Below are 25,269 nucleotides of genomic sequence, written 5' to 3'. Positions count from 1 at the left end.
CAAAAGGGAACAGCAATTCGGTCAGGGCGTTCAGAAAAATGAGGCCCAACAGTCGGGTAGGCGCGGCCAATCCACGTCCTCCCCCTCAACAGACCCACCACACAGTCGGATCACGCCCCCGAAAAGAGCCGTGGCGTCTAACGAAATAGCACGCACAATAGCACCTCGTGCTCTCCTCAATGAAGTGTCGTGGCACACACGAGGCATCACAGGAAGGACAAATAATTGCATTCCATCGGCACAAGCACGGAAATAAGGCGCGGATTCTGCCCCTGTGAACTCCCATCCAAATCGTCTCGGCCACAGAGTTTGTGTCGCCGACCCTCAGGAAGGGTTGATGCATCAACTGCCGCTGAACGATCCCTCAGCGATGCAACAAAAAGTGCCACTGTCTCTCGAGGTCCGTCATCACCCTTTCCTCCCACTGAGGGAAGAGAATGCAAAGTGACGGTGTGGGCATGTCTAACTGACAGAAATGGAGGAATTGACTCCAGCCGCGGAGCAAATTGAACAAATCCTCCCCCCGAATCCTTCAAAGGGACCGGTCGGTCAGCTGCCGCGGTTGACGGCGCGGAGGACAACACCTTGAATGTATGGAGCACCGCAGCAACCTGAATATATTCTGCAATATCCGCGGTCAGTCCATGAAAATACAAATAAGGGACAGCAAATTCAAAGGGGCGTGTGAACCCGTCAACGATCACCTACGCCGGAGGATCGCCACTCCCACTCTCCAAGGGCGCCTCAACGACGTCAAATATTTCCACCGCATGGCACCCACAACACAATCGCGTGGCATAAAGTATCGCCTTGCAGCACCCCATGCAATGCGGCAATCAACAACCATCTCGAACACGGCGTGCGACAAAGATACCAAAGGAAGGTGCAGCAAATGCCCTCCGCATCTCAGCAGCTCCAAACATCCAGTAAAAGGCAGGAGCACCAGACAGTACCCACGGACTCACCAAATATGGCGTCAAAAGGCAGCGAGATGCCAGATGCCGAAAGGTCCGCATTTCTTCCCCGTGACATTTCCACGGATGAATACAACTGCTGTGCCCTGCGGCCTCTCGACCGCTTCGAGGCAACGTTGCGGCCACATGGCGACGGCTCAATGTGGCTGGCGATCAGATCCTGTCGTCGCGGCAAAACAGTACAGAAAGTAGGGTGGTGAGCCCGCACATTCGCCTCTTTGATGCCTGCTCCCGCTGCAAGAGTGAAACTCGTCTTCCCAACAGCCGCGCTTCGGATGGCTGAAACACCTGCCCTCACACCGGCGATGAAATATGCAAGCACCTGTAATTCCTCAACACCGTCCGTCAAAAAAAAAAAAAAAAACGGCACTCAACCCTGCAGCTACACATCCCTCGTAACCATTTGCAAACTCGTTATCCTGCAGAAACACCCGAACAACATAACAGGAAGACCGTTCATTGCTGGCAAGGGACAATAGTACGTCGCTTTCATCCTGCTACAGATGATTGCGCCTCCTGCGTAACGCGGCCACAAGTACGTGGTGCGCCAACACCGAAACGGTGGGCATCTTGCCCCATGACCCTCCCCCTCCACAGGGGTCCAAGAAGTGCAATAGACCATCTTCTCACCAAAGAAAAAGCCAAATGGAGCGGGCACTGCAGTGTTCGGGCCACACAGCAGAAACACCCTCAGAGGACAAATGCTCTTGAATGCCCTTCAGAAGGGGCCAGCGGGTTGGCCGTGAAGCCAACAGACACCGGAGAGCCACCTGCTCTGCACGCATCCAATGACGCAATCGAGCGCGCAATGTTACAGGGCACATCAACCAGCCTGTTCTCGTCTCCGTCTGTGTGGGCACGACAGCCCTGCCATCACCCTTCGCCCTCACAAAGTATTCCACATGGTCCTTTGAACCAGAGACCACCACACGGCAATATTCCACCGGATGAGTGCTCTCCATGCCGCACAAAATAAAATTTTCCCACGTCGAGGACCGCAGTGAAAACGAGCACAACGATGAGCAACACGAGGGTTGTCGGTGCCCTAATCCATCACAACACTCTATCCCCCGTTGGTTCAGGCCTCTGCCACACGACGAGGCACACAAGTAACATCATTTGCACGCAACAGAGTGAAATACGCAAGAACATTGCCAGAGTCATGCAGGACGCAACAACCACCAGCACGGTCAGCAGCCGTTGGGATCATATTCTGCGAAACATGATCCACGCTTACAGGAAATTTGTTGTCCAGTTGCACAAATAATTGTTGGGCCAAGCAACGTGGGCCCCCAAAACGACGACACCAGTCGATATTAAGCCTTGGAACCGCCAGTGAGAGCCATTGATTGAAATAAACACCAAACACACCAACGGCCAACAAAAACTGCGACAAGGCACTCGTACTTCAATCAAAGAACGGATTCGTCTCGTCTCGGAAGAAGAAAGAATAAATAATATTTTTCCTCCTCACAGTGCCTTCCAGCAATGAAACACCATCATGCGTTCCACCCCTATCGGCATTACTCAGGAGCACGAGGCCTGTGCAATGTGTAGAGGACCCTGCAATCAAGCAAATGAGATGCTCCACGGCGGCAAACAGACTCCTCCCAGGCCACGCATCAACCAATCGCGAGCAGCATGCCTCTTCATGTGATCTCCGTTTTGGTTCCAACCGAGACGGAAGGCCTTCGTCGCTCAGCACCAACCCCGCGTTGCGTCGTTTCGTCAAATAAAACAAGTGAGGATGGCAGAGTGCATCATCGGGGAAATCGTCCTCATATGTGGGGAACGTCATCGCACCCGCCGGAAACAGGTGCGCATGATGTCCCTCCACGTCAGCCGCGCAGCCTGTCAGATGGAAAATTTCGGTGAAACGGAAGTCAGCGCACTCACCTCCACCTCAGGCAGTTTTATCAGGACGGTCGAAACATCAAGTCGGGGGCTCCACACTTGTTGAGGGATATTGTGACCATCTGACAAGTCCACGTGCATGTTCACACAATGTCCTACTTCCTTTTCTCCCTCTGCATGCGTCCGCACCGTCTTTTAAGCCACATCCAGGACAGATCAGATAGCGAGTGGCACCTGGTCAGCCAGCGTCGCTCCATTCCTCAAAGCACCGAAGCTCCCAGCCCCAAAATCACCCGTCCATCAATCAATGATGCCGTTGGCACAGGACCTCCTCTGGCCAACGCCACACACTTGTTCCGGAGTACATGTTATCCCATGCCTCGCTGATGCCGCCCTCATCATCCTCTACAGGTACACCGTGCATTCACTCCCAAAATACGGGTGTGGACTACAACTCAAGGAAACTGCACAATAAACCTGCAAACTTCTCGTTGAAAGTTATCATTGTGTTGGGTGGCAGAGGCAACGCACTCACACGTTGCACCTCCTCAGGAGATCAAAGAAGATAGCAATCATCATTCAATTGCGATGGGCTTTTCAAAACCCCTTGCAACTTTTGTCCGATGGGGTGCTTCAGTGCATATGAAACCTTGTCCGCGGGACGGAATGCCTATGCGCTCTAAAAAAGTAGGTGTAGATCCGCGGAAAAAGAATACATGACGCAACTAAACTAGAATGCCACAAACAAAAATGTAAAATATATATATAACCATAAATATAAAAATAAACATCAATTGATGTACATATATATATATATATATATATGTATCGATGTAGATATGAGTATGGAAACATTCTATACAATTAAAATATATAGATATCTATTTAGATATGAATATACCCCTCTATCCTTTTTTTCCTCATTGACAATTTTTTTCGTTCATTGATTTATTGATTTGTTGCTTTATTAATTACAAACATGTACATCCCTAGACAAACAAATGGGTATCGATGTATTTATTTATTTATATTCGCCAATTTTGGTATTTGTATATTCATTATTACTTGCTTCTTGCCTTTTTTTTTGTTTTTTCCTAAATAACCTCAAAGACCCTCTTGCCGGCCGCCATCGGAGAGCACGTCCACCACGCTGATTGGAGATGCGGAAGAGAACCCCAACCCCTGGAGATGGCGCTGCAGGAGACGGCGTAAAACACAACCCGTTACGCGTCCCCTCGGAGTAGTGGAGTAAAAAATAAATAATCCGTCACTGCCAAGAAATCAAGAAACAAACTTTTAAAAAGTCCGTAAATGAGGAGAAAAAGAGGGAAACCTACCAGGAGAAAAGGCAATTTGCCGCATCTGCAAGGTGATTTGTGCCTTCTCGCCGCGTGGGAGTGCTGCTTGGGGGGCGGCAGAGCCTTTCCCCCTCAAGAAGAAAGCTGCGTCAACTTTTTGCGAAGCACGGATTCCTCACTTTCCCAGCGTCCACTCCTTGTTTTTGTCTGTGCGCCTACAGAGCCGGGCAGCGGAGTAGATGCGGAAGTGTTTCGTTACACATTTCACGCTGGTTGTATTTCACGATGTACGGTCAATGTCCGTGGTGTGCCGTGCTATGCCGGCCCATTCCGTGACTGTTTCGGGACTAAAAGCCGCATGCTGGACGGCAAAATCTAACCGGTGTTGATCCCATCGGGATGCCATCGCCGGGCAACGTGCGCCTTATCGGCAGCATGACGCCTCTGTTGCCATTCAATCGGCAGCAGTGGGACGTTGATGAATGGAAGTGTGCGTGCTGCCTTGGGCACACGGTGCGCCGTCCCTCGCCGGCATTCTCCTGCGCGGCGAAGGGAGTCGCCTGCGGAGGCAAAGTCGCTGTGCAGAGTTGGCGTTCTTCCTGCTGCGTTTCGAGCTTTGCGGAGTGCGTGCATTGTGGCACCATTTTTGGCGTCGTGACATTCTCACCGTCGGGGTGCTTGTGCCGGGTGTGGCTGGCGAACACCTCGGCAATGCCCGGCTGCTTGCCACGTTAAGGCCATTGAAGGAGTGCCGTAGTCTTTGTTGCCGGCTGCAGCTCTGTTTTGGAGCGTTCGTGTGCGCGCATGTAAGATACTGGACTCGCTTTCTTTTCGGACCTGAATCCACAGGACGTGCATTGGAACGTGATGGATGCAGCAGGATCGTCATATTCCCGGGGATGCTTTCTTCTTGACCGGAGCAGTCGTGTTTGTGGCAGTGCCGAAGATAAGTTGCGACACCGGCTTGCTTTTCCTACGACGCCGTGCGGAAACAGCATAAAAGTAGCTTCGGCCTGGGCTGTGCAGTCTGCGGCGGAGGTGCGATCGGTGTGCCGTCTCTCGCTCTCGTCCTCGCTCAAGTGCTGGGCGGTAATTTCCGGTGGGATTTCTGTCGGTTCCGACTCACCGAGAAAATCAAATTCCCGCAGCGCCTGGGGGCGCGTAATGCCATGGGCGTTAACCATGTGCGTCACGACACCAGTGCGGCAGCTGCGGTGCTTGCCGCACACCGGACAGTCTGCCGGGCGTCGGATCGTGGCGGGGTGAGGTCCAGCGGGAGGAGGAGGCGTTTCCGTGCAAAGTTCTTTGCGTGCCTGATGTACGGCATCCGCGCCGCACCAACGGCATGTGCGTGGGATGGCGGGTTGCAGTGGTCGTGGCAGCCATCCGTATTTGTGCGAAACTCCGCTTCGAAGGCGGTCCAGTGCGGCCTCTTCCCCACGAGTGAGGGTGGGGTCCGTGCGCGTGGGTTCCCAGTCGCCTCTTACGGCGGAGCGGCGAGCCTCTGGCTTGAGCTGTCGGGCACAAATAATACGTTCGGCCAGTGCAAACGATGCCGGTGCTCCATGTGCCTGTGAGCTGTGAGAGATCAGACGCCTTCTCGGATTTCGCATCACAAGCTTATTTCCTGGGCACGCCGCAGTGGCCAAGGACAAGCTGCATCCTTGTGCGCGCTCCTCGGCTCCGCTGGCGAGAAAAAAGGGTACGTCCACAATGTGAGTCACCAGGTGATCCAGAACCGTCGACGTGTGCTCGCGTGCCTCCACGGTTCGACGAGTAGGTGCATGGGCGCACGCTGCCGTGGAAAAAGTCTCGGTGAATATCGTACTCTCCATGCTAACGTCACATCCCTCTGTGTCTGCTGTGGTGCATGAATTTCGCACGGCCGGAGGGGAATTTGGAAAAGAAGCAATTCCTCGTGGAGGCATCCCCGTACCAGCGTGGCCAATCCGCGACGATATCCCTTGCCTGTGGAATGCGGTGCGCTCGAGGGCAAGTGTGGAACGTGACTGGGATGGCTTGGTCCGTCATTTCCGCTGCTAATGAGACATCGATCACACTGTGCACTCGCCACACCAGAACAGGCTGGAATTACGACAATGCGTCGCGCCGCAATAAATAATCCCGCTCGAAGACGTTACCGGAAACCCGGAGCCCTGCTACTGCTCTGTCGCCGCTTTCCTTCTGAGGACTGTAATGCCTCCTGCATGCAAATCCGCGGTAAGGCAGAGCTGCAATTCATTACTTCCACTAGGCGGTTCGCTGAATCCTTCTTCCATTGCAAAAAATGAGCGTTGGGTTCCTCGCACGCAACTACACAAAATTACAGTCCGGTACAACATGACATCAGAAGTAACAAGGGCGACAACTCAATTCCCTTCCACACAGTCATCGTGGAACGGGAAAAACTCCTGGAAGCACCCGCTCAAAAAAGAAACAAATCGATAGAAACAACGAACAACGACACTTTCGGTGCGGTTAACGATGGCTGTGGTGTGCAGCACAGCCGTGGCCCCTCAACCACCGCATATTTACTAATTCCGCGTGTTACACGTCACATGGCGGCGTGATCAATCATACGGCTCGCACTGGATGCACCGTCCAGCGGGCTCAGCGCGTCTAAGCGGGTGTCACCAGCCATGGGCTGCAGCGGCGGTGCGGGTGGCCGGTACGACGACGCAACGGTGGTGCCTGTGGCGTACGACAATTAAGTCATTTCGTCGTGCGGCTTCTGCACGACCTCTCCGCTCTCGTCATCGCGCAGCAGCGCCTCCAGCCCTCCACGCCGCGGCTCGCGCAGCTCCTGCCAGTGGCAGTCCTCCACGTACCACACAACGACGCTGTACACAGCGACCACAAGCAGCACAGCGGTCAGCAGCAGCACGATAGCCACGTACGCCTTCGCACCGCCGTCGCTCGGCGCAAGGTGGTTCGCCGCGCCCACCAGGCACAGCGCCGCAAGGAGCACAAAGCTCGCCGTGTGCATCACCGTCAGGAAGGCCGAGCGCATCATGTTCGTGAAGGCAACCACGCCCGCACCCGCAAGCAGCACAGCCGCCATGCAGAAGTACTGGACGTGGCAGCCTCCCACGGGCGGGTGCACAGCCGCAATCAGGCCCACCACACACAGCACCGACAGCTGGAACACGCACCAGTACACGTGGCTGCCCCTCATGTTCGTCAGCATGCCGCCGTACATCCACTGCTGCGCCGTGGGGTGCCAATACCCGACAGGGTACAGCAGGCGCTCGTGCAACGGCTTCCTCGAAAACTGCCAGTACCTCGTGAAGCTCGCGCCCGTGTGGCGGGCAATGAAGTAGCACACGCCAGCAGGAAACGCCACACCGTACAGCACGCCAACGACACCGATCACGCGGTGATGCCCGCGGGCGCCGGGCATCGCCAGTGCAAGCACGGAGCCAAAGAAGATGCCGAGGTGCATCGCGTGCGCCACGACGTACGTCAGGCTCGGGAAGCGCATCGCAGCCCACGCGCTCGCCGCGTCCACGCCGCGCCACCGCTGGAAGGCGGCCGTCACACCGCAGTGCACGCACCCGAACACAGCGGCCAGCAGCGCGTTGCCCACCACCATCCACAGCGGCTCAAGGGCAGCAAACACCGACAGGAAGTACGGCAGCGCAACGGTGATCGCACGCTCCTGCGCCAAGGCACACGACATCCTCGCGAACACGCCGAGTGCCTGCATCTCCAGGACTGAGCCCAGCCCGCCGGTCACCACCACCGCAACAGCCGCCGCACCCGCAACGACGCCGGTGATCGCCGAGAGGGCGTTGGCAGCGGCGGGCAGCGTGTTCGACCTGATCGTGAAGGACCCAAGCAGCACACCCTTGCAGCCGCCGAACACCGCGGCAGCGTCGCACCGAATGACTATCGTCTCGTCGGCAGCAATGAAGTAACCGCGGTGCACGGGCACAGCCAGCTCCAGGACGGTGGACGGATTCGTCGCGTTGCGCACCCACGTCGCGTTGCTCAGCATCGCTCCCCACGGACCACCAAACCCACTCGGCTGCGCCGTCGACACCGGCACAAAGCTCAGGTGCGTGCCGAGCTACGGGTCGCGTGCCCACCGAAACGGCGGCGGCAGCGCCACCATCAGCCGCGTCGGGACGGCGCTCCCACCGCCACGGATGTCGTTCTGCGTCAGGCTGCCACCAGCCGCCGTCGTCGTCACGGTGAGCGTCGGGCACGCCACGTCGCTCCACCACAGCGTGCTGCTCACCGACGCCGTCGAGGTCCGCGTGGGCGACAGTGCCACCGTCTCCGTCACCTGCAGGGTCTCTGTCGGCCCGTACTGCGTCGGACTGTAGTGCGTCGCGCTCAGGCTCGGCGTCGGAGTTGGCGTCAGGCTGCGCGTCTCCGTCAGCGTCGCCGTGTGGCTCAGCAGCGGTAGGGCGGGCGTGCGGTTGCACCCGTCCACGTGCGGCAGGTACACCGGCAGACAGTCGCGCCCGTACCCGCCCTCAGCACAGCGGCAGCCGCACGACCCAGACATCGCCCTCGTCGCAGCAGCAAAGCAGTGCACATCGGCGTCGCACATGCCACACGCCACACGCCACGGGGCGGAATTCCCCGATGATGCCGGCGGACCTGTAGTCCATCGGCCGCAGCGCCTGCCCGTTGAGCGTCAGGCACCCCACAACAAACTTCCGGCCGGCGCCCCCAAGCGCAACGGTGCCGTCCATCACGACGGGCCCGCTGCCGGCGTTCCCATAGAGCGTCAGCGTGCTCTGCACGAGGTCAGCACTGCGCGGGTACGACGGCACCGACAGAATTCTGCCGCTGATGCTGTTGCCGCGCACCGACAGCCACGACCCGGACACGAACGACGCCGACCCCCGCAGCACCAGCAGCGCGCCATCGGTCAGCGCACCGGCGTTGTCGTTCACTACGACGGCGGACGCGTTGGCCTCCACACCGCTGTCGAACACCAACCCATGCGCGGCGTACACCCGGCTCCCCGACACGCGCAGCACAGCGCCCCCCCCGACGCAACCACGCGCGCACTCGCGTACAACGCATATTCGCCACCGAGTACAGTCGCGTCCAGCGCGACACCGCCACCGACAAGCTCCAGCACGGTGCCGTCCACCACCACCGTCCGCCCACCAGTCATCACGGTCACGAGGGCCACGCCGGACACAACCAGCACGGACCGCACAAGCCGCAGGCCCGACAGCACAAGCACCGGTGCGTACGGCGAGGACTGCGAGCCGGGAAGATACACAAGCGGCGTCGGCCTCGCGGCAACCAGCACGGAGTCCGTCACCGTCAGCACGGACCCCGCAGGGAACGTGCCGGTCAGCACAAGCGCGCCGTTCAACGCCTCCACATCGCACACCGACAGCTCCACCGGCCCGCCCTCTTCGCTCCCCGCCGTCCCCGCACCGCGCAACGCTCCACCGCCCATCACGTACAGCACAGCACCGTTCAGCAGCGACACGTTCTGCACAACGATCCGCACGCCGTCCCGCGCCATCCACGGCACGTAGAGCACCGGACTCACGCCGTCCAGCACAACGTGGCGCAGCGTCACCTCGCTCGCGCCGGCAGGCACAACGAACACCGACCGCACCGTCACGCCCTCGCGGAAGAACGCACTCGGCGCGGTGCCCACAGCGGGCGGCAATGCGGGAGCTCCCACAGGCACGCACGCCTCGCCGTCCCGGGTGCGTAGCAGTGCGTGTTCCTGTCGCAGTCGCCGCACCCAGCAACGTCGATGCGCCCAGCGTCGCCAAAACCAGCCGCAGCGTACTCCTCAGTCGTCGACAGGACACGGCCACCAGCGTCGTTGCACGCCACCCTCACATGCGCCCCAGCCGCAAGCGACAGGCTCAGCGACAGCATCCGCGGCAGCAGCGCTCGGTTGCGCACAAAGCTCAGCGTGCTCCCAACAGCGGTCACGGTGCCAGCGGCGTAGAGCATCTCCCTCGAGACGCCGTCGTGCACGTTGCCCCTCACTAGCAGCATCGACCCGCCATCCAGGCTCACCGTCGAATAAAACGCCACCGCGTAGTCCTCCGTCGACAAAAAGTCGCTCCGCACAAGCGCCACAGCGGAGCCCGACACGCTCACAGCCCCGCGCACAGACACCGCGTGCTTGCACAGCAGAAAGTCGCTGTCAACAAACGCCACCACGGAGCCGCCACTGGCCGCAACACCGCCCTCCACCGACACGCACAGCCCCAGCGCCGTCTGCACCAACAGCCCGACCGAAAAATCAGCCTCGTGACCGTAAAGCGGTTCCCGCTGATCGTGATGTTCGTGTGCGGTGGAAACACACCCTCCGGGCTGAGCAGCGCGTCACTAAATGTGTTGCCGGTGACAACAATGTTCAGCGGCCCCACAGCGGCGTACGCATTGCCCAACAGCAACAGCAGGGCGCCGTCCCTCCACGTGCATCCTTCGAACGTGATTTTCACCACGTCGCCCGTCATCACACCAATCAGCACCGTCAGGCTCATGCCGCCCCCGCTGAACGACACGTTGCGGTAGCACAGCCACGACAGCCCGCCGCCCACAGCCTGCGCCACCTCGGGGTACACCATGTCGCTGATGCACTCACCAACCGTCGGCGGCGGTGGCAGCGGCGGTGGCGGGCCAGCAGGCACAGGCGCTGGGACGCACACATCGCCGTGCCCTCCAGCAGCGCACTGGCACTTGCAGTCAATGACCGCCGTCGTCAGGGGGGCAAAGCAGTCGCCCTCCTTCGTGCACTCACCGCACACCGCAACCGTCGTCACGTTGTTGATGCCGTTCAGCTCTAGTTCAGCCGCCGTCGTCACCTCCCGTCCCGCGACCGTCAGACACCCAGCAACGAAACGGTAGCCGGTTTCAGTCCGCTTCAGCAAGGATACCGACAACCCCGTCGAGCCCATCATGCAGCCCGTCAGCGTCACAGAACTGCTGCTGTCAAATGGTCACAAATGCGGACTCAGTGTCGTAGAACATCGCACCCACTTCCACGTCGTTGTCGCGCCAATCCAGCCAGCTTGACCGCTGAACAGTCCACAATTCATCGTTATAGATGGCGTAGCGAGCTGAGCCACTGTTCCCCACCACGCGCAACACGCTGTGATCCGACACGCTGAATCCTTGGTGCTGATACAGCAGGCTTACTCCGAATAACATCGTATTGTTGAGCAGCGCAAAAACAGAGTGGTCACTCACACTGAGACTGTGCACGTAGAACATGTGTGCGTATCCATCGAGGCTGCAGTACCGCGCGTACAGCGAGCTGCCACCCACCAGCTTCAGTGTCCCGATCGAGTACAAACCAAGTGCATCACGCTTAGTTGCATACGCCTCGACGTTGCTGACCAACAGCGTCGACGCTCTCGACACAACGTTTCCCAGCAAAAACACGCTCCACATGTTGTTCACAGTACCCGATAATTCAAACTCGAAGGATTGCACCGCATCAACCTCCGTAACGGCGATGTCGCAGTGCTGCGGGAGGGCACGTAAAAAAGCAACGGCGGAGAACCACAACACCGCCTGGCTCACGCGGATCAGGACGCCGGCTGATTCGGTCGCCCCAGCACCCCCAACAAACTGCAGCGCGGCACCCTCAAGGAATGTGCACCCGGTGAGCGTGATGTTGATGGAGAGATGCAGCGGCATACTGTCGAGGAAGAACGTCAACACGGCACCCATGCCGCTGAATGTCACACCCACGTAGCAGTGGTGCGTCTTCCACATGTTAAGCGTGATTTCCGTCAGCGTCTGGTTCACCACGCAGCTCGTGTCGCCGTCAACGGCTCTCTCCGGCAAGGGCGGCACAACCGTGTCGGGCACCTCGAGGGGAAGACACGACGCGCCATGCCATCCGTCCTTGCAGCTGCACGAGCACGAGCCGCGGTCCACCGACTCCGTCCCGGGCATGTAGCACGCCGCGTCGTCGTTGCACGTGCCACACCTGAAAAGCACCACGTCCTCCGGAAACACACCGTCGTACGACACCTCCTCATCGTCCTGCAGGTTGCACCCAACCACAATCCTCGCGGGTAACTCAAAAATCGTGTTCGGTGGAAGAAGCATGGCAAAGACAGTGTTTCCGCTCACCTGACGGTTGTGTGCAAGCGCCACGGTGGTGCCGCTGCCCGACAGCTGAATACTGTACTGGGGATACGGAATAGTTAATACCGAGGCTGCACCCACGCTGTTGCCCTCCACACGCCACTGCGCTCCACCCTCGAGTGTCACCGAGGCAGACAAATGCAACAGCGCGGGATCAAAAGTTTCTGTCCCGCCAACGAAGGTGCAGTCCGCCACTCGCAGCAGCCCCGCGGACCTCACGGTGGTATCCCCAAAAAGAATAACGCCATTGACCGCGCTCATCGTGTTGTTCTCCACGTCAAAGTAGCCGCCGTTCTTCATAACAACAGAAGTAACGCAAACAGATGATTCCACACCGTCATCATCCTTCGTTGCGCTCAGCGTATTTCCCTTCACGATGATCCCGCCACCATCAACAACAACAGCACTGATGAAATAGACTGCGTAACAGCTCCCCTCGATGTAGTTGTCGAGCAGCAGCAGCGTCATATTCGCACTGAGAGTAAACTTCATAAATAAAATGGCGTGGCCCGACATCGTCACAATCGTACTGCCCGCCACCAGTATCTGGGAGCTCACGCCAAAATCACCCTGAAACACCAACACTCCGGAATCCATCATCGAGGAGACTACGCTCACTTGCACGCGCGCACCACTTCCCCTTGATCGGCAGGCCCATAAGGACGCACTGTAACAGCGTGATGTTGAGTGTCTGCTGTGGCGCGTCAAAATACGACAGGTCCAGCACGATCGCGGCGGTGAAGGTCACGCTGACAAAGCACAGACCACGCACACCGGGATCAGGAACGTCCAAAGAGCTGATGATGCCACCGTGCACGCAGCGGACCTCCGTGTCCTTCGCATCGGGGGGCGGGAGCGGTCCAATGCCGTCCGGAACCGCAGCTGGCAGACACGTGTCACCGTAGTCGCCAGCAGCGCACACACACTCACAGCCGCTGATGCTACTCGTCCTCGCCGCAAAGCACACAGCGTCCACGGTGCACGCACCACAGTCCAACACCGTCACGGGCGTCCCAATATTGAGCTCTTCTTGGTAATCCGTCACAGGGGAGCCCACTGCCTCGTTGCACATGCCGTAGATGATCGGACGCGAGTCGGATGGTGGTGACCAGTTGCTTGTCATACTTACAATTGTTGACGAGTACGAGCCGTACGTGAAGCTATTGTGTAGTATCGACCACACACTCCGATCGCGAAACGCCATTTTTATTGGCCACGTACACAACGTAGGCGGTGCGGAACTCGTTGTCGCGGTGCACCAGCCAGCTGCCGTCAGTCACAGTCAGCGTGTTTGCAATGAGCATGGCGAAGCCGAGACGGAACGTGCTGGACACAACCTGCAGCACGCTACCGCCATCTACAACAACATCCTTGAACACACACGCGCCCCCGTAGTACTCGGTGCTCGGCGCACTCCACGAGCTGTTCTGTATGGAGAACACGGAGCCGCCGACAACACGCAAATCCGACGCAAGAGCGTACATTACGTGCGTCCGCGAAATGACAACGCAGTTATCAATGTAGAAGACGCTAGACAGGTTCACGCCGAGGCCGCGCTCCACAAGGATCGCAGCGCACGAGCCCCCGCCACACACCAGTGACGACCGCGTCATGACAAACCGCGTCGACAGAAGCCGGACGCCGTCCAGGACAAGCGCGGGGCCGTACCGGGATCCCGCATGGCCACGGGTCGTCGGCACGTACTGCGACCCGCCAACCGTCGCGCGCAGCGTCGAGTTCGCCAGCAGCACACTCGAGTGCGGCGGCATCGCGCCATGCAGCACAATCGTGACCTCCATCGACGTCACGTTCGTCATGTTGACGAGGGCGTGGGGCATCAGGCGCGCCGTGCTCTCGCTGAGGCCACCAATCCGCAGCTGCGCACCGCCCGCAAGCACGCAGTGGCGCAGCGTCACGTTCAGCGCGTCAGCGAACGCGTCCATCGAGCGCAGATCCACCGCCACAGTGATCGGTCCACTGAACAACACCGAGTCGAAGCACGCCGTCGCCCGCCCGCCGCCAACCGTCACGGACTCCGTCAGCGCCACGCCACTCACGCAATCCTCCACACCGCCACCACCGCCGGACCTCTCAGGCGGCACGTCAAACGGCAGGCACGCCTCGCCCACACCGCCCACACGTCGTGCAGCTCCAGCCACCCGCCGACACCGACCGTCCCACCATCGCAGCGCACCAGCGACGACGCAACAGACCCCTCGACGCCCACAAAGCGCAGCACCGAATCGGACACCGCGAGGCGCTCGCCAAGCACAAGGCCGCCGCCGCTGCTCACAACCGACACGTTCGTCACGGAGAACACCGAGTGGCTCCGCAGACGGAGACGCGACGAGGACGCCACATGCAACGCGGACGCGGTCGGACCGCCCGACGCCTCCAGCAACAAGCCGTCAAGCACCACCGCGCTCGACAGCAGTTCCACACCGCCGCCAACGTACACCGCAGACCCGCCCGCGTGCAACGACCTCAGCACAGTGTTGCTCACACGCAGCTGCGTCTGCAACAGCGACGTCGCGTGCATCACAAGTGGCGACGCCACCGCGTCCGTCAGCCCGCTCAGCTGCGAGTAGCGCATCGGCCCCGCCGTCACAATCGTCGAGTCACGGACCGTCACGTTCGTGTGTGCCGGCAGGTTGTGCACAAACACAAGCGAGCAGTAGCCGCCGGACAGCCCGCTCACGCTCACCTCCAGGCTCCGGTCACTCGCCGGCTCGCCGCTGTAGCCCCGCACGTAGAGCTGCGCACCGCCGTCGCACACGCAGTTCCTCAATTCGATGCGCAGCGCGCCGGGAAGCATCGCCGGCACGTCGAACACCACAGCCACGCCGTTCGTGATGGACACGCCGTCCATCAGCACCGTGTCCACGGCGCGGCCAACCGTGATGGCTCTGTCCACCGTGCCGCCCCGCAGTCGCAAAACTACCGCATGCGCCGCGGGCACCCACGCCGCCGCCGCAACCAGCGACAACACGACGAGCAGCGCCACACGCACAGCCGCAATGACCCTGCGCCACACACGGTGCCGGCTGCGCGGACACGCGCCCACCGCAGACCACATCCACCGACCCAAACAGGTACCAACGGGGCTGTCGTGGCGTGTCGCACTCGCCCCGTCGACCATAACTCCTGCCTAGCAAATCCCTTCCTAAATATGGCGAATCCAGTGACACGATTCCGCCAGATCGTTATCCCACTGCTACTAAACCTAACACTGCAAGTAATACCTAACACTTTGAAACGATAGTTTTGCTGGTCGAGCAAAAGTATCTCTAACTGCAGGGTGAAAAAAGAAATAAAAGCAGCGACAACAGTAACCAAACACAGTGGCACGCAAAAACATCCGGTCATACACAATAACCATCACAATACAGCCGCCGAAGCAAAGCCGCGCTGACGCAATCAAGTGAGTGACACCATCGCCCTCCCACCACCCACACAACACCACAAAGCCACCGCGCAGAGTGGCGGAATCCCGGCAAAAAGTCAAACGACCACTGGCACCGCTCCTGTTACCGAATGGCTGCATCACAGGGCGGTCCCGATGCCGTGCACGACACACAATGGCCGAGGCAGACCGCGTGGCAGCGTTACGACCGCCAGCCATCAAGCGCGTACAAAAGGCGTTGTTGGTGTTGGTGGTGCGGAAGTGGAGTGGAGAGCTCGCCGGCCCCCAGCAGTCAATGCCTCGTTCCTCGTTCACGCGAGTCGGCATTGCACAGCAGGCAGAGGCAGCATGCGCGCACGGCATCGCACAAAGAAGGGAACAAAGAAGCACGGCGGCAGCACCTGGTCACGGGGAAAAGGGTCCATGTCGATTGCATTCCGATTGGCTCACAGACGTCCGGATGGTAGTCGTGCAGATGCCGCGCGGCTGTTGTGACTGCAATGGACTGAGAAGACAAAAAGAAGGGACAGAGACGCGGTGCGGTCCTCATCCATCTCGGTTAACTGTGACACCGGTGACGTCCTCCCGTCAGATCGGCTGCAGCAAAGACCGTCGCCGTCAGCAGCGGTCGGTGCCTTCCCTCTCCCACTGGAGCGCAACTCCACCGACGCAGTCGCTCGCCTCCTCCCCCACCAACACAACGAGGGAGCAACGGCAAAAGATGAGACACGCATGGCAAGTGCGCAGTCGCAGATCCCACTGCTGCCGCCATGACCAAACAAGGCTGGCTGCGGGGCGCAAAAAAAAAGAAGGGTAAACACCCCATCAAAAGCTTTAGCATCACGCGGAAAAACCGCAACCGACACACAAGGCGAAACGCCGTGAAGCAGGCACCAAAACCAAAGCTCCTCCAATAAATCCATCGCGAAGCAAAAAAAAAAAAACAATGACGGTGCAGAGGCAATAAATGGTTGTGGTGCGCGGCAGCCGGGGCATCGCGCCCTTCCCTCATCTAACGGCACCGCACCACAACGCACCGTGACAACAGCGTGCAACGACGACGATTGAGTAGCACACACAAAGCGGCATAAACGTTTCCTCCTGTACTCGCTCAAATTTATGCTCTCAGTATGTACTGCCAACGACACAGGGAAGGACACAGAAGGGGACTGTCCTGTCCATCCACCTTCTGCCACAACAGACCCTCCCCATCCTCCTCCTCGCTACACCCTGGGTGCCGCGAAACGCCGTCAAGCAAAGCCACGTGTATGGAAGTCCCCAATGCGCGGGGCGAGGCTGGCAGCCACCCACGCTCACTCTCCCGCACATATCCTCTCCCACAACTTTCCCACACACAACAGGGCAAAAAAAATGAAGAATAAAAGCCCGCCGCACAACGCACGCAGAGGCACCGCCATCCGCTTCGCACCGTGAAAAAAAAAAAGGCCGCAACAAGAGCGAAGGGTCAAATTCAAATCCACGGCGCTGTGCTTTACTTCTCTCTTCTCCGACAAATTGGAATTACGCCCCACACTCACAGTGAGGCACGGCGCACACCATCCGCTCTCCCTCCGAGTGCACTCAGCAGGCCGGCGCCCAGTCACCCTCGTGCCATCGCAATGGGGAGCACAAACAATCGTCGTCGCGGACCATCGGTGCCTCCCGCAGGAAAAAAGAGAAAGAAAAGGAACGAGGGCATGTCAACTGCACAGTCAGCAGAGAGACACTCAAAGGGACACGGAGACACAAAGCGACAGCAGATACGGTAACTACAGAAACAGACCGCAGGGATTTAAGGAAACAAAAAAAAGATGAGGGTCCGGGATAACTCCTAAAAATAAAAGAAAAAATTAATGGAAAAATTGATGCGGCAGGACTTTTATTTCATGGACCGAGCAGCACAAGACGACCAACCGTGTGATCGTGTATATACATATTGCCCGCACCAACAAAAAAAGAAGCGGAATTAAAATAAATAAAAGAGATCGCACTGTTCCACCAGCCCACACAGCATTCTTCACACGTCATTGCGGCATCCGGCCTTTTCTTCCAATCCTCCTTTCGTGCAGTCCGTGGAAGACACAGCCGCAGGGCCGGCACAACGTGTGGGCAACAACAAAAGCAAACAAAAGAGGAGAAACACGTCGCTCATTACAGTGTGCAGCAACCGAAAATTACGAAAAGAAAAAATGACAGTACTTACTACTTCGGGTAAATTAAGTAAAAAAACATTGAAAAGTAAAAACATCAACAAAATAAACGAATAGTAAAACTAACAAAAACGGTGGTATAAAAAAGCGCGGGCAATGCGGCATGTATTCTCCGTGAGGCGTCGCAGATCCTCACTCCGTGGCTCACAGACTGCCACGACCCAAATACAATCCCAGAGGAAGCAGCGGCACACAAAACACGCACGCACGGTATTGTTACCGCTCAAGTCACGCAGTGTCAATTTCACTTCGTTGGGAGAGGCGGGGCGGTCGTCGGGACTCACGCCGCTCCACACCCTGCGAGGTGACTATTTGTAGTGGGGATTCGTGTCCAGGGGTGTTGTGCCCATCCATTCCTCTTCTGTAATATCCCCAGCAGCGTGCTCCCTGACGCTGTCAAATACTCGAATCTTCTCGGGTGGTGTCGGAGCCGCTTCTCTCGTCGGAGCGGAGACCCTGTCCTTGAGTGCACGCATCGCAGTGAAGTTCAGTGGGCGGCTGTACAGAAAGACGTTCGTCACCGTCACACGAGATTCGTGCCCACCGCACGCGTCAAAGCGAACCCTCAGTACCTCAGGTGGCCTCTCGCCTGTTAACAGCACCTCTTCCGCCCCCAGCGAATTACCATCAACGTGCACAGATGTCTTGTTGCCTTGCAGCATGAGTGCCACTTGGTATTCTTTCCTCGGCCCCCAAGTGCTCCTCCGTGTTGTTGTCTTGCCTTCGATCGACGTGTACCACGTTTTATTGTGGCTGTACGACATTCCCACGGTATGATTGGACGCAGTGTCCGCCAACACCGCAGTCAGTGGAGGAGTGCTCTCACTCGGAGTCCCTTCGATGCTCACCGACGCCACAAGTGTGGAGTGGTGTCTCAAGAATACATGACGTACTTCATCACCTCGAGTGTTCACGGGCCATATTGCCCTGGACTCAAGTCGCGTGGATCGAAATCCATATTTGACCTTCTTTGCATTAGCCGTCACCGTTGCATGCAGGCAGAGGTACTCGTCGTTCCACGTGCCATCACTGGCCGCATCGGACAAAACTGCCACAAGCCCCGCCGTGGGTATAGAAAAGTTGGAGAAAAAAATGTCCCTTTGCGCCCAAGTACTGAGGACGGACCTGACCGCACTCAGTTCCTCCGTCAGGCGGGAAAGTGAGATGACACTGCGTTCACTGTTGCCCCTCCATCGTAAAAGATGCAAACTGCCATCCGAGTGCAGCAGGGTGCTGGCGAGCATCCAATCCGCAGCATTGTCCACGGCAACCGGTCCAACAAAAAACGTGCGGTTGTTGTCCGTGACCCAAAGGCAGAGCGCAGTGGCCTCTTTCTCCACCGAGGCGTACCCTCTCTGAATGTACAGCATGACCTTCCTTCCTTCCTCAGTGGTCGCGGTGATGAGGGCATCCACACGCAGGCTTTCTTCTGGGAGACTCCTGATCGTGCGTTGGCCCACACGGCTAAGAGTGTCCCGATGGCCTCCGTCCACGCTGTCCCCATGTCACGCGACTCCTACACCCTCTGGTCGTTCTCGCAGTCAACAATCATGAGAAGTGATCCCTCCCACTCGGTGACGCGGGGTTAAGGCATTCCGCAGAGGACATGCCCACTGCGAGCGCCCAGGCACTGCCGTTGTCCGTCGAGCAAATAACCATGGAGCAAACGTCGTCTGCCTCATTCTTCGCCATCAGAGGAAACACAAGCGTGCCATCCTCCACCACAACACCTGAGCCACCAGAAGCAATGAACGCCGTCCGGTCACCTTGTGAGAAGCAGAAGGGATCCGTTTCAAGAGTGGTTTGGGGTCGCCGCATTCGATCCACTCACTCCGCTTGCCACCCGTGGGATTCGTGACATCGCCCACAAACAGTTTCAGCTCCAAGCCACCCTCTCTCCAACACCCACCTTCGTAGGACACATCCGAGCCTCCCGCAAGAGGAAACACTCCGTTGCCCTTCGTGATTGTTGTGAGGCGGAGCACAACACCCAAACTCTCCTCTCCCTCCGCTGCACCAGGCACAGTGTGTGCCATCCATGTATCCTTTTATTGACCTCACCAACAACAGTGGACCAATTCCACACAGAGTCGATGTACCCCGCAACAACATCAGAAGAAAAGGGCTTACTTAATTGACCAAGTTGATATTCGGCATCCATGCGACCTTCAAAGAAAGCAGCAATTACTCCACCAGCACTGGCAAGGGAGGGTGAAGCAAATGAATCCCTCGTCGTAACTGGAACAATCCCATCCTTCGGCTGCACCAGCGTCGTCCGCGGAACAAATAGATCGGCTCCCTGCAGTAACTCAACGTTTATTGAACCACTCATCGCATCATCAATGGGATTCCCCTTCGGCTCGGTGACAGGCGTGGGCCTTCTTTCAGATGGTGCCGGAGTCACTTTTATGTTCCGAACAAAGGCAAACTCAGGCCTCGTCACGGACGTGTTGGTCGCCGTGTTGGATGCGGGACTCTGATCGACGGTGTTGGGTCCGTCAGCCGCCGCAGACTGTCGCCAATCCTCGTTCTGACGTGACGGCTCAGCATTCACTTGCGGCGCAGTTGTCTCGCCAGATTTTGTGTCATCCTTCCCTTCACGGGGTGGCGGCAACTGACAGATCCCCGTACGGTCAGCATCGCCGCTCCGTGCAGGCGGATGGATGGTTCCATCGGGGAAAAATTGACGCCACCACAATTCATAAGGGCCGGCGTATTTATGCGTCGTCACATTCATCGTGAAGGCAACGGTGGCCCCTTCCTCCCTCGTTGCACAGCTGACAGCACAGTTGCTACATGTGTGCACCGCATTGGCCACACGGCACACAGCAGCCAGCTCACCATCTCTGCAATGCATGCGCACAACAAAGCCACCGAAAGTATAGTTCTCATACTGAACCTCAGCACTGGCAGCAGAACACTTCTTCCACGCCCACACACACACACGCGATAGATCAGGCTGCCGTCACTCGGAGCACACGACACATCCATCGGCACAACCACCGCATCCGCATCACCAGATACATCTCCAGGACTCCCAGCAGCAGCACACACACGGAGCAAGCACCCACCACAACAGCCACACGCGCAAGTGCACCCTCATCCATCCATGACGCGGCAACAAAATTTCCTGCCATTCCACCCTCAATGGGACACGGAGCCCAACTCAACGCAGCCACACGCGGTGCATCACACCCACAGGAAATTAGACTCGGGGTGCGCTCCCTCTCTCTCCCCCTCCTCATGGCCACGGAAGAAGACAACAGCCGCCACACGCAACTGCCAGCATGCACCACAAAAGGTGCATTCAAATCCACTGCAATGTGCATCTTGTGTGTGTGTGGTTGTGTGTGCCTGCAGCAACACAAAGCAAATAGGTAGAAAAGAGGGGGCAGAGTATGTGGAGAGACGCACAAAAATGTACAGCGGAGATGCATAACGGAAACAACAACAAGAAGACCGCTCAAACTCATGACTGCACTGCAGCCCAAGCAGCGGCAATTCACAAAATATTTATTGAAAACAAAAAAAAGTCCCCCTTCGTCTTATGTAAACCCCATCGCACAAAATAATTATAAATGAAAAGAAATTGTCCATTACTGTTCCACACAAATTAAAATAAGAAAAAAATCGCCTGGCTGCCGTGTGGCCACACCAAACTGTCTGTATGTATTTTGCCCACAAAAGAAAATTAAAAAGATGGTTGCGTGTGCTTCAACCGTCCGACCCTCCATGTGCCCGCACATCGTTTATATTTCATGGGTCATCGGCGTGTTGCTGCTCCCCTCAGTCCTTTTATTGGTGCGTGAGTGCGGCCCGCAGAGCACAGTCACTCGTGTGTGGGGGGACTGAGAGAAGCACGCAGACATGACGGGAGTCGCGTCACTCCATCGGGAGAGTGAGCGCAGCAAAAAAAAAAAAAAGAAAACACGGCGGCAGGGTGTGGCTGTGTGTGTGCAGCGCTGCGGGTGTCTGCCAGCCCTGGCCGCAAAAAAACAAAACAAGAGGGAAGAAATGTGTGCTCCGCCCCACAGGCCCTCGTCGCACGCCCACACGTCACGGCTCCCTCAGCGCGCCGTTCGTCGCGGCCCCGCCTCATGCGTGCAGCAGGCGAGGCGCACAGGGCCGTCGTCATGAGCGTGTCGGTGGGTGTGCGAGTGGAGCAGTTGGGCGGGAAACACACGGCACCCCTCACAGGAAGAGTGCAGCAACAAACAATTAAAGAGGGAAGAGTAGAAAAGAAAAAAACGTCCATAGTGATTGCCCCAAAAGCAAAAAAAAAAAAAAAAGAAATGGGGATATAAAACACACAAAAAACAGGGAAAAAGGTAAATAAAAGTTATTATGAGGTAATAAATTTATTATCGTGTGTGTCGGTGCAGGGGAGGCCGCAAGTGTCCCACGCGGCAGCCAGTCACGCCTCACAGAGCCGCAAACACCCACAGTCCCAACATAAGAAGCAGCGATGGCAGCAGTCCGCTCCCACGCACAGTGCCGGCATCGCTGTTATTCCCCTGCGTCACATTTCCGAGACTGCTGCTGAGTGCCGTGGCATTTACTCCCCTGTCCCGTGCATGTACTCCTTCCTCCTGCCCATCAGTTCCTCCCGCGGCCTCCTCATTCGCACCGGAGCTCGCGCCCACCTCAGTTGTAGCTGCGGGGCCAACTTGAGCCACGTCCGTAGCGGTAGGAGTGTTTGCATCTGCTGTGTCGGGGGTATCCACAGGAGTTTGGGGTGGTGTGTCTCCCTGCATCGCACCTCCAGCTTCCGCTCCCACCCTTGGATCACCATCGGATGAAGAAGCGGCATCCACATGTTTGTTTCCACCGGAAGATATTCCTGAAGGCGGCTGAATTACGGATTGCTCTTTTCCTGAATTCGTTATAGTGGACGGTGTTGATGGGGACGTGCTGCCACCGACCGCACCCTCATTTTCATTCAACAATTTATGCCCCGACGGCGGTTGCCCGGCAGAAGAGGACTGCGACTGGGTTCCCTGGGCATTGTCAGGCACCACAGGTGGAATGAGGACATTATTCGGGTTGAAGGCGCCAATCTCCGCAGTACTCAACGGGCGGTTGTACAGCAGGACATTCGTCACAGTCACAGGCACGTCTTCTTTGCTCCCTGCGCTGCCTCCATCCCCTCCAATGTAGAAGTGGGAGATCTCGTTCGATTCCGTGACTTTCAATTCACAGGGCACATCCTCACCCACACGCTGACCATCGACGTACGCGGAGCCTTGGGAGCCGTTCCGTAGCAAAATCACCACGTGGTGTGCTGTATCCTTCTCCCAAGCACTGCTGTGCTCCTTGATCGGCCCGTCACTACACAGCACCTGCCACTTCTTTTCTTTGTCGTATGACAGTCCAAAAAGTACGGGATTATTATCGTCAACTTTCTTCGCGCCCATCAAGGTAATGGGAGAACCCTCCTTTGGCTCACCGTCGATGGACACCGTTGCCACAAGAGTGAAGTTGTAGTTCGCGAAGTGGTACAGCTGATTCTCCCCCTGACTGCCAACAGGCCACTCCGCCCACGCTCCCGTGAAATTCACACCATCGGAAGTTTTTGTTGTCCTCGCAGCCCCTGCATCCTCGGTTGCCCCATCTTTATTCTTTACTTTGGCGTTCACCCCGAGGTACTCGTCCCTCCATGTGCTACCAGAGAAGTTGCCGGACAAAAAGCCAACCAGCCCAGCCGTGATCTTACCAGCGCTGCAGGCAGTGTAAGTTGGGGTATCCTTCGCAGCTCTCTCAGAAGGGCACAGCTCGGAGACACGGTCGTCCACTTCCTTCCACGTCGCCAGCACATCCTTCACACGCTGCAGCTGCGCAGTCAGAAGCACAGAGACCATACCGGGTGATGGTTTTCCTTCATCGCTCTTCTCCTTCTCGTACAGTGCAATCAACTCCTCCTTCTTGTTAGTTTCACTTTCACCACTTCTGTACAACAGGGAGCTGGCGGCAGCGTCATCATCGGATACCGGCCCAATATCAACAATGTGCGTATTGTCCGTCAGCCAAAGATGGAGTTTTCCTTTTCTATTGTCCGTTTCTTTTTTACTGTCCTCCTTGGGATACACCGGCAGAGTAACGAGCATCACATTTCTATTATCAACAACACCGTCAATCCTCGCTGTGATGAACCCGCTTCTAACGCCCCTCTCATGTAGCTTACGGTTGTTGCCCCACACGCGCGAGAGTGTCCCGAGTACCTCCGTCCACGATTCCCCCTTGTCAGCGGACTCGTACACCCTGCGGCGGCCATCACACGCAGTCATCATCATGAGTTTTCCCTTTTCCCTCTCCACGACGGAGGGATCACTGCAACCATCGGCGGACATCCCCTTCGACAGCGTCCAACCCTCATTGGCCGAAAAGTATATAATCAGCGAAACGGTCGTTCCATTCTTTTCATTCGTGCCTTCCACTGGGAACAAAAACGTACCGTCCTCCATCCTAATACCCGATCCACCGCCGCCAATCAGTCCTGACCAAGATTCGTGTTGTTTTTTCAAATCAGTCCAGAGAAAACGGTAAGTATCATTCCAGTTTATTTTTTTGCCCTGCTCTTCACTGACGTTCCCTCTCACCAGCAAGAGTCCCCATTCATGTGCTTTACTCTTCTGAGTGCCAGCGGCAGCTGTACGGCTGTAGTTTCCAGCAAGCATGTAAATCTGACTTGTCGTCACAATTGTTGTTGGCCGGCCCACATGTATGTTCATCACTCTTTGGGAACCGTCCTGTTTCACTGCTTGTGAGGGGCATTGGCCTTCTTCCAAAGAAGCGCATTTATCCAGTACTTGTGTCTTCAATTTGCTCTCATCCAACTCCTTTTTTTTCGTTTTATCACTCAATTCCAGGAGCTCCGAGGCAATTCCAGTAAAAATACATCCTTCATCCTTCGTGCACTGCGCCTCGGCAACGGCAAACACATCACCATTCACCTCAACAAGACTGGGAGCATGGAGCGCACCCACTTTTTCTCCTGTTTTAATATCCCTCCAATCAATACAATTTCCCGGTGAAGATTCCTGACCTGAAGCCCCCCTATTATTCGCTGCGGCTCCACCAGTGCCGCAGCACATCATCACGAAGAGAAAGAGCGGAAGCACCGCGGAAGCAAACACACGCCGGGACATGTGGGGCCTCCGCGGCTCACCCTCTCTTCCTTCCCTCCTCCTGCCGCTGGATCCGGTCACGCAGCGACGGTTGTGTGTGCGGGGTGCCTTGACTGCAGCAACACGTGAGAACATATAAATATGTGTGCGTGGGCGGTGTGTGCTGTTGGTCCTTTCAGTGCCTTTGAATTTCACAGTAGCGATTCGCGCTTGTTTTCCTTCTTTCCTAGCGTGTCTTTGTTCAAGAAGTGGAGAGAACAGCAGCAACAGCGGCAATACACCAAACACGTCAGTGAGGAGCAGAGCAGA

General features: G+C 57.2%; 2 protein-coding genes and 3 pseudogenes across 2 annotated transcripts, besides 5 other annotated features; all 5 read right to left on the bottom strand.

Moving 5' to 3' along the window:
• Positions 1-25,269: part of a sequence feature (areas not merged during assembly with more than two copies in the genome that could not be assigned to a particular haplotype) that runs on past the window's edge.
• On the bottom strand, positions 228-3,209 carry Tc00.1047053507821.101 (annotated as a pseudogene).
• Positions 3,582-3,616: a sequence feature (AT_rich).
• Positions 3,626-3,657: a microsatellite.
• Positions 6,680-15,364, bottom strand: Tc00.1047053507821.70 (annotated as a pseudogene).
• Positions 10,717-10,743: a microsatellite.
• Positions 18,145-20,259, bottom strand: Tc00.1047053507821.40 (annotated as a pseudogene).
• Positions 20,791-21,309, bottom strand: Tc00.1047053507821.20 (uncharacterized protein; the record flags this gene model as incomplete). Its single annotated transcript, XM_808585.1, has 1 exon — positions 20,791-21,309. The coding sequence occupies one exon, from the start codon at positions 21,307-21,309 to the stop codon at positions 20,791-20,793; it is 519 nt and encodes a 172-aa protein (XP_813678.1).
• Positions 22,104-22,174: a sequence feature (T-rich).
• On the bottom strand, positions 22,258-25,095 carry Tc00.1047053507821.10 (trans-sialidase, putative; the record flags this gene model as incomplete). The annotated part of the gene is made up of 1 exon (XM_808584.1): positions 22,258-25,095. One exon carries the CDS (start codon positions 25,093-25,095, stop codon positions 22,258-22,260), a length of 2,838 nt encoding a protein of 945 aa, XP_813677.1.

The sequence above is a fragment of the Trypanosoma cruzi genome, genomic scaffold, assembly GCF_000209065.1.
Source record: "Trypanosoma cruzi strain CL Brener 1047053516465 genomic scaffold, whole genome shotgun sequence".
In the NCBI taxonomy this organism is placed as follows: domain Eukaryota; phylum Euglenozoa; class Kinetoplastea; order Trypanosomatida; family Trypanosomatidae; genus Trypanosoma; species Trypanosoma cruzi.
The sequence above is the reverse complement of the archived record's forward strand: the minus strand, read 5'-3'. Positions and strand labels throughout refer to the sequence as shown.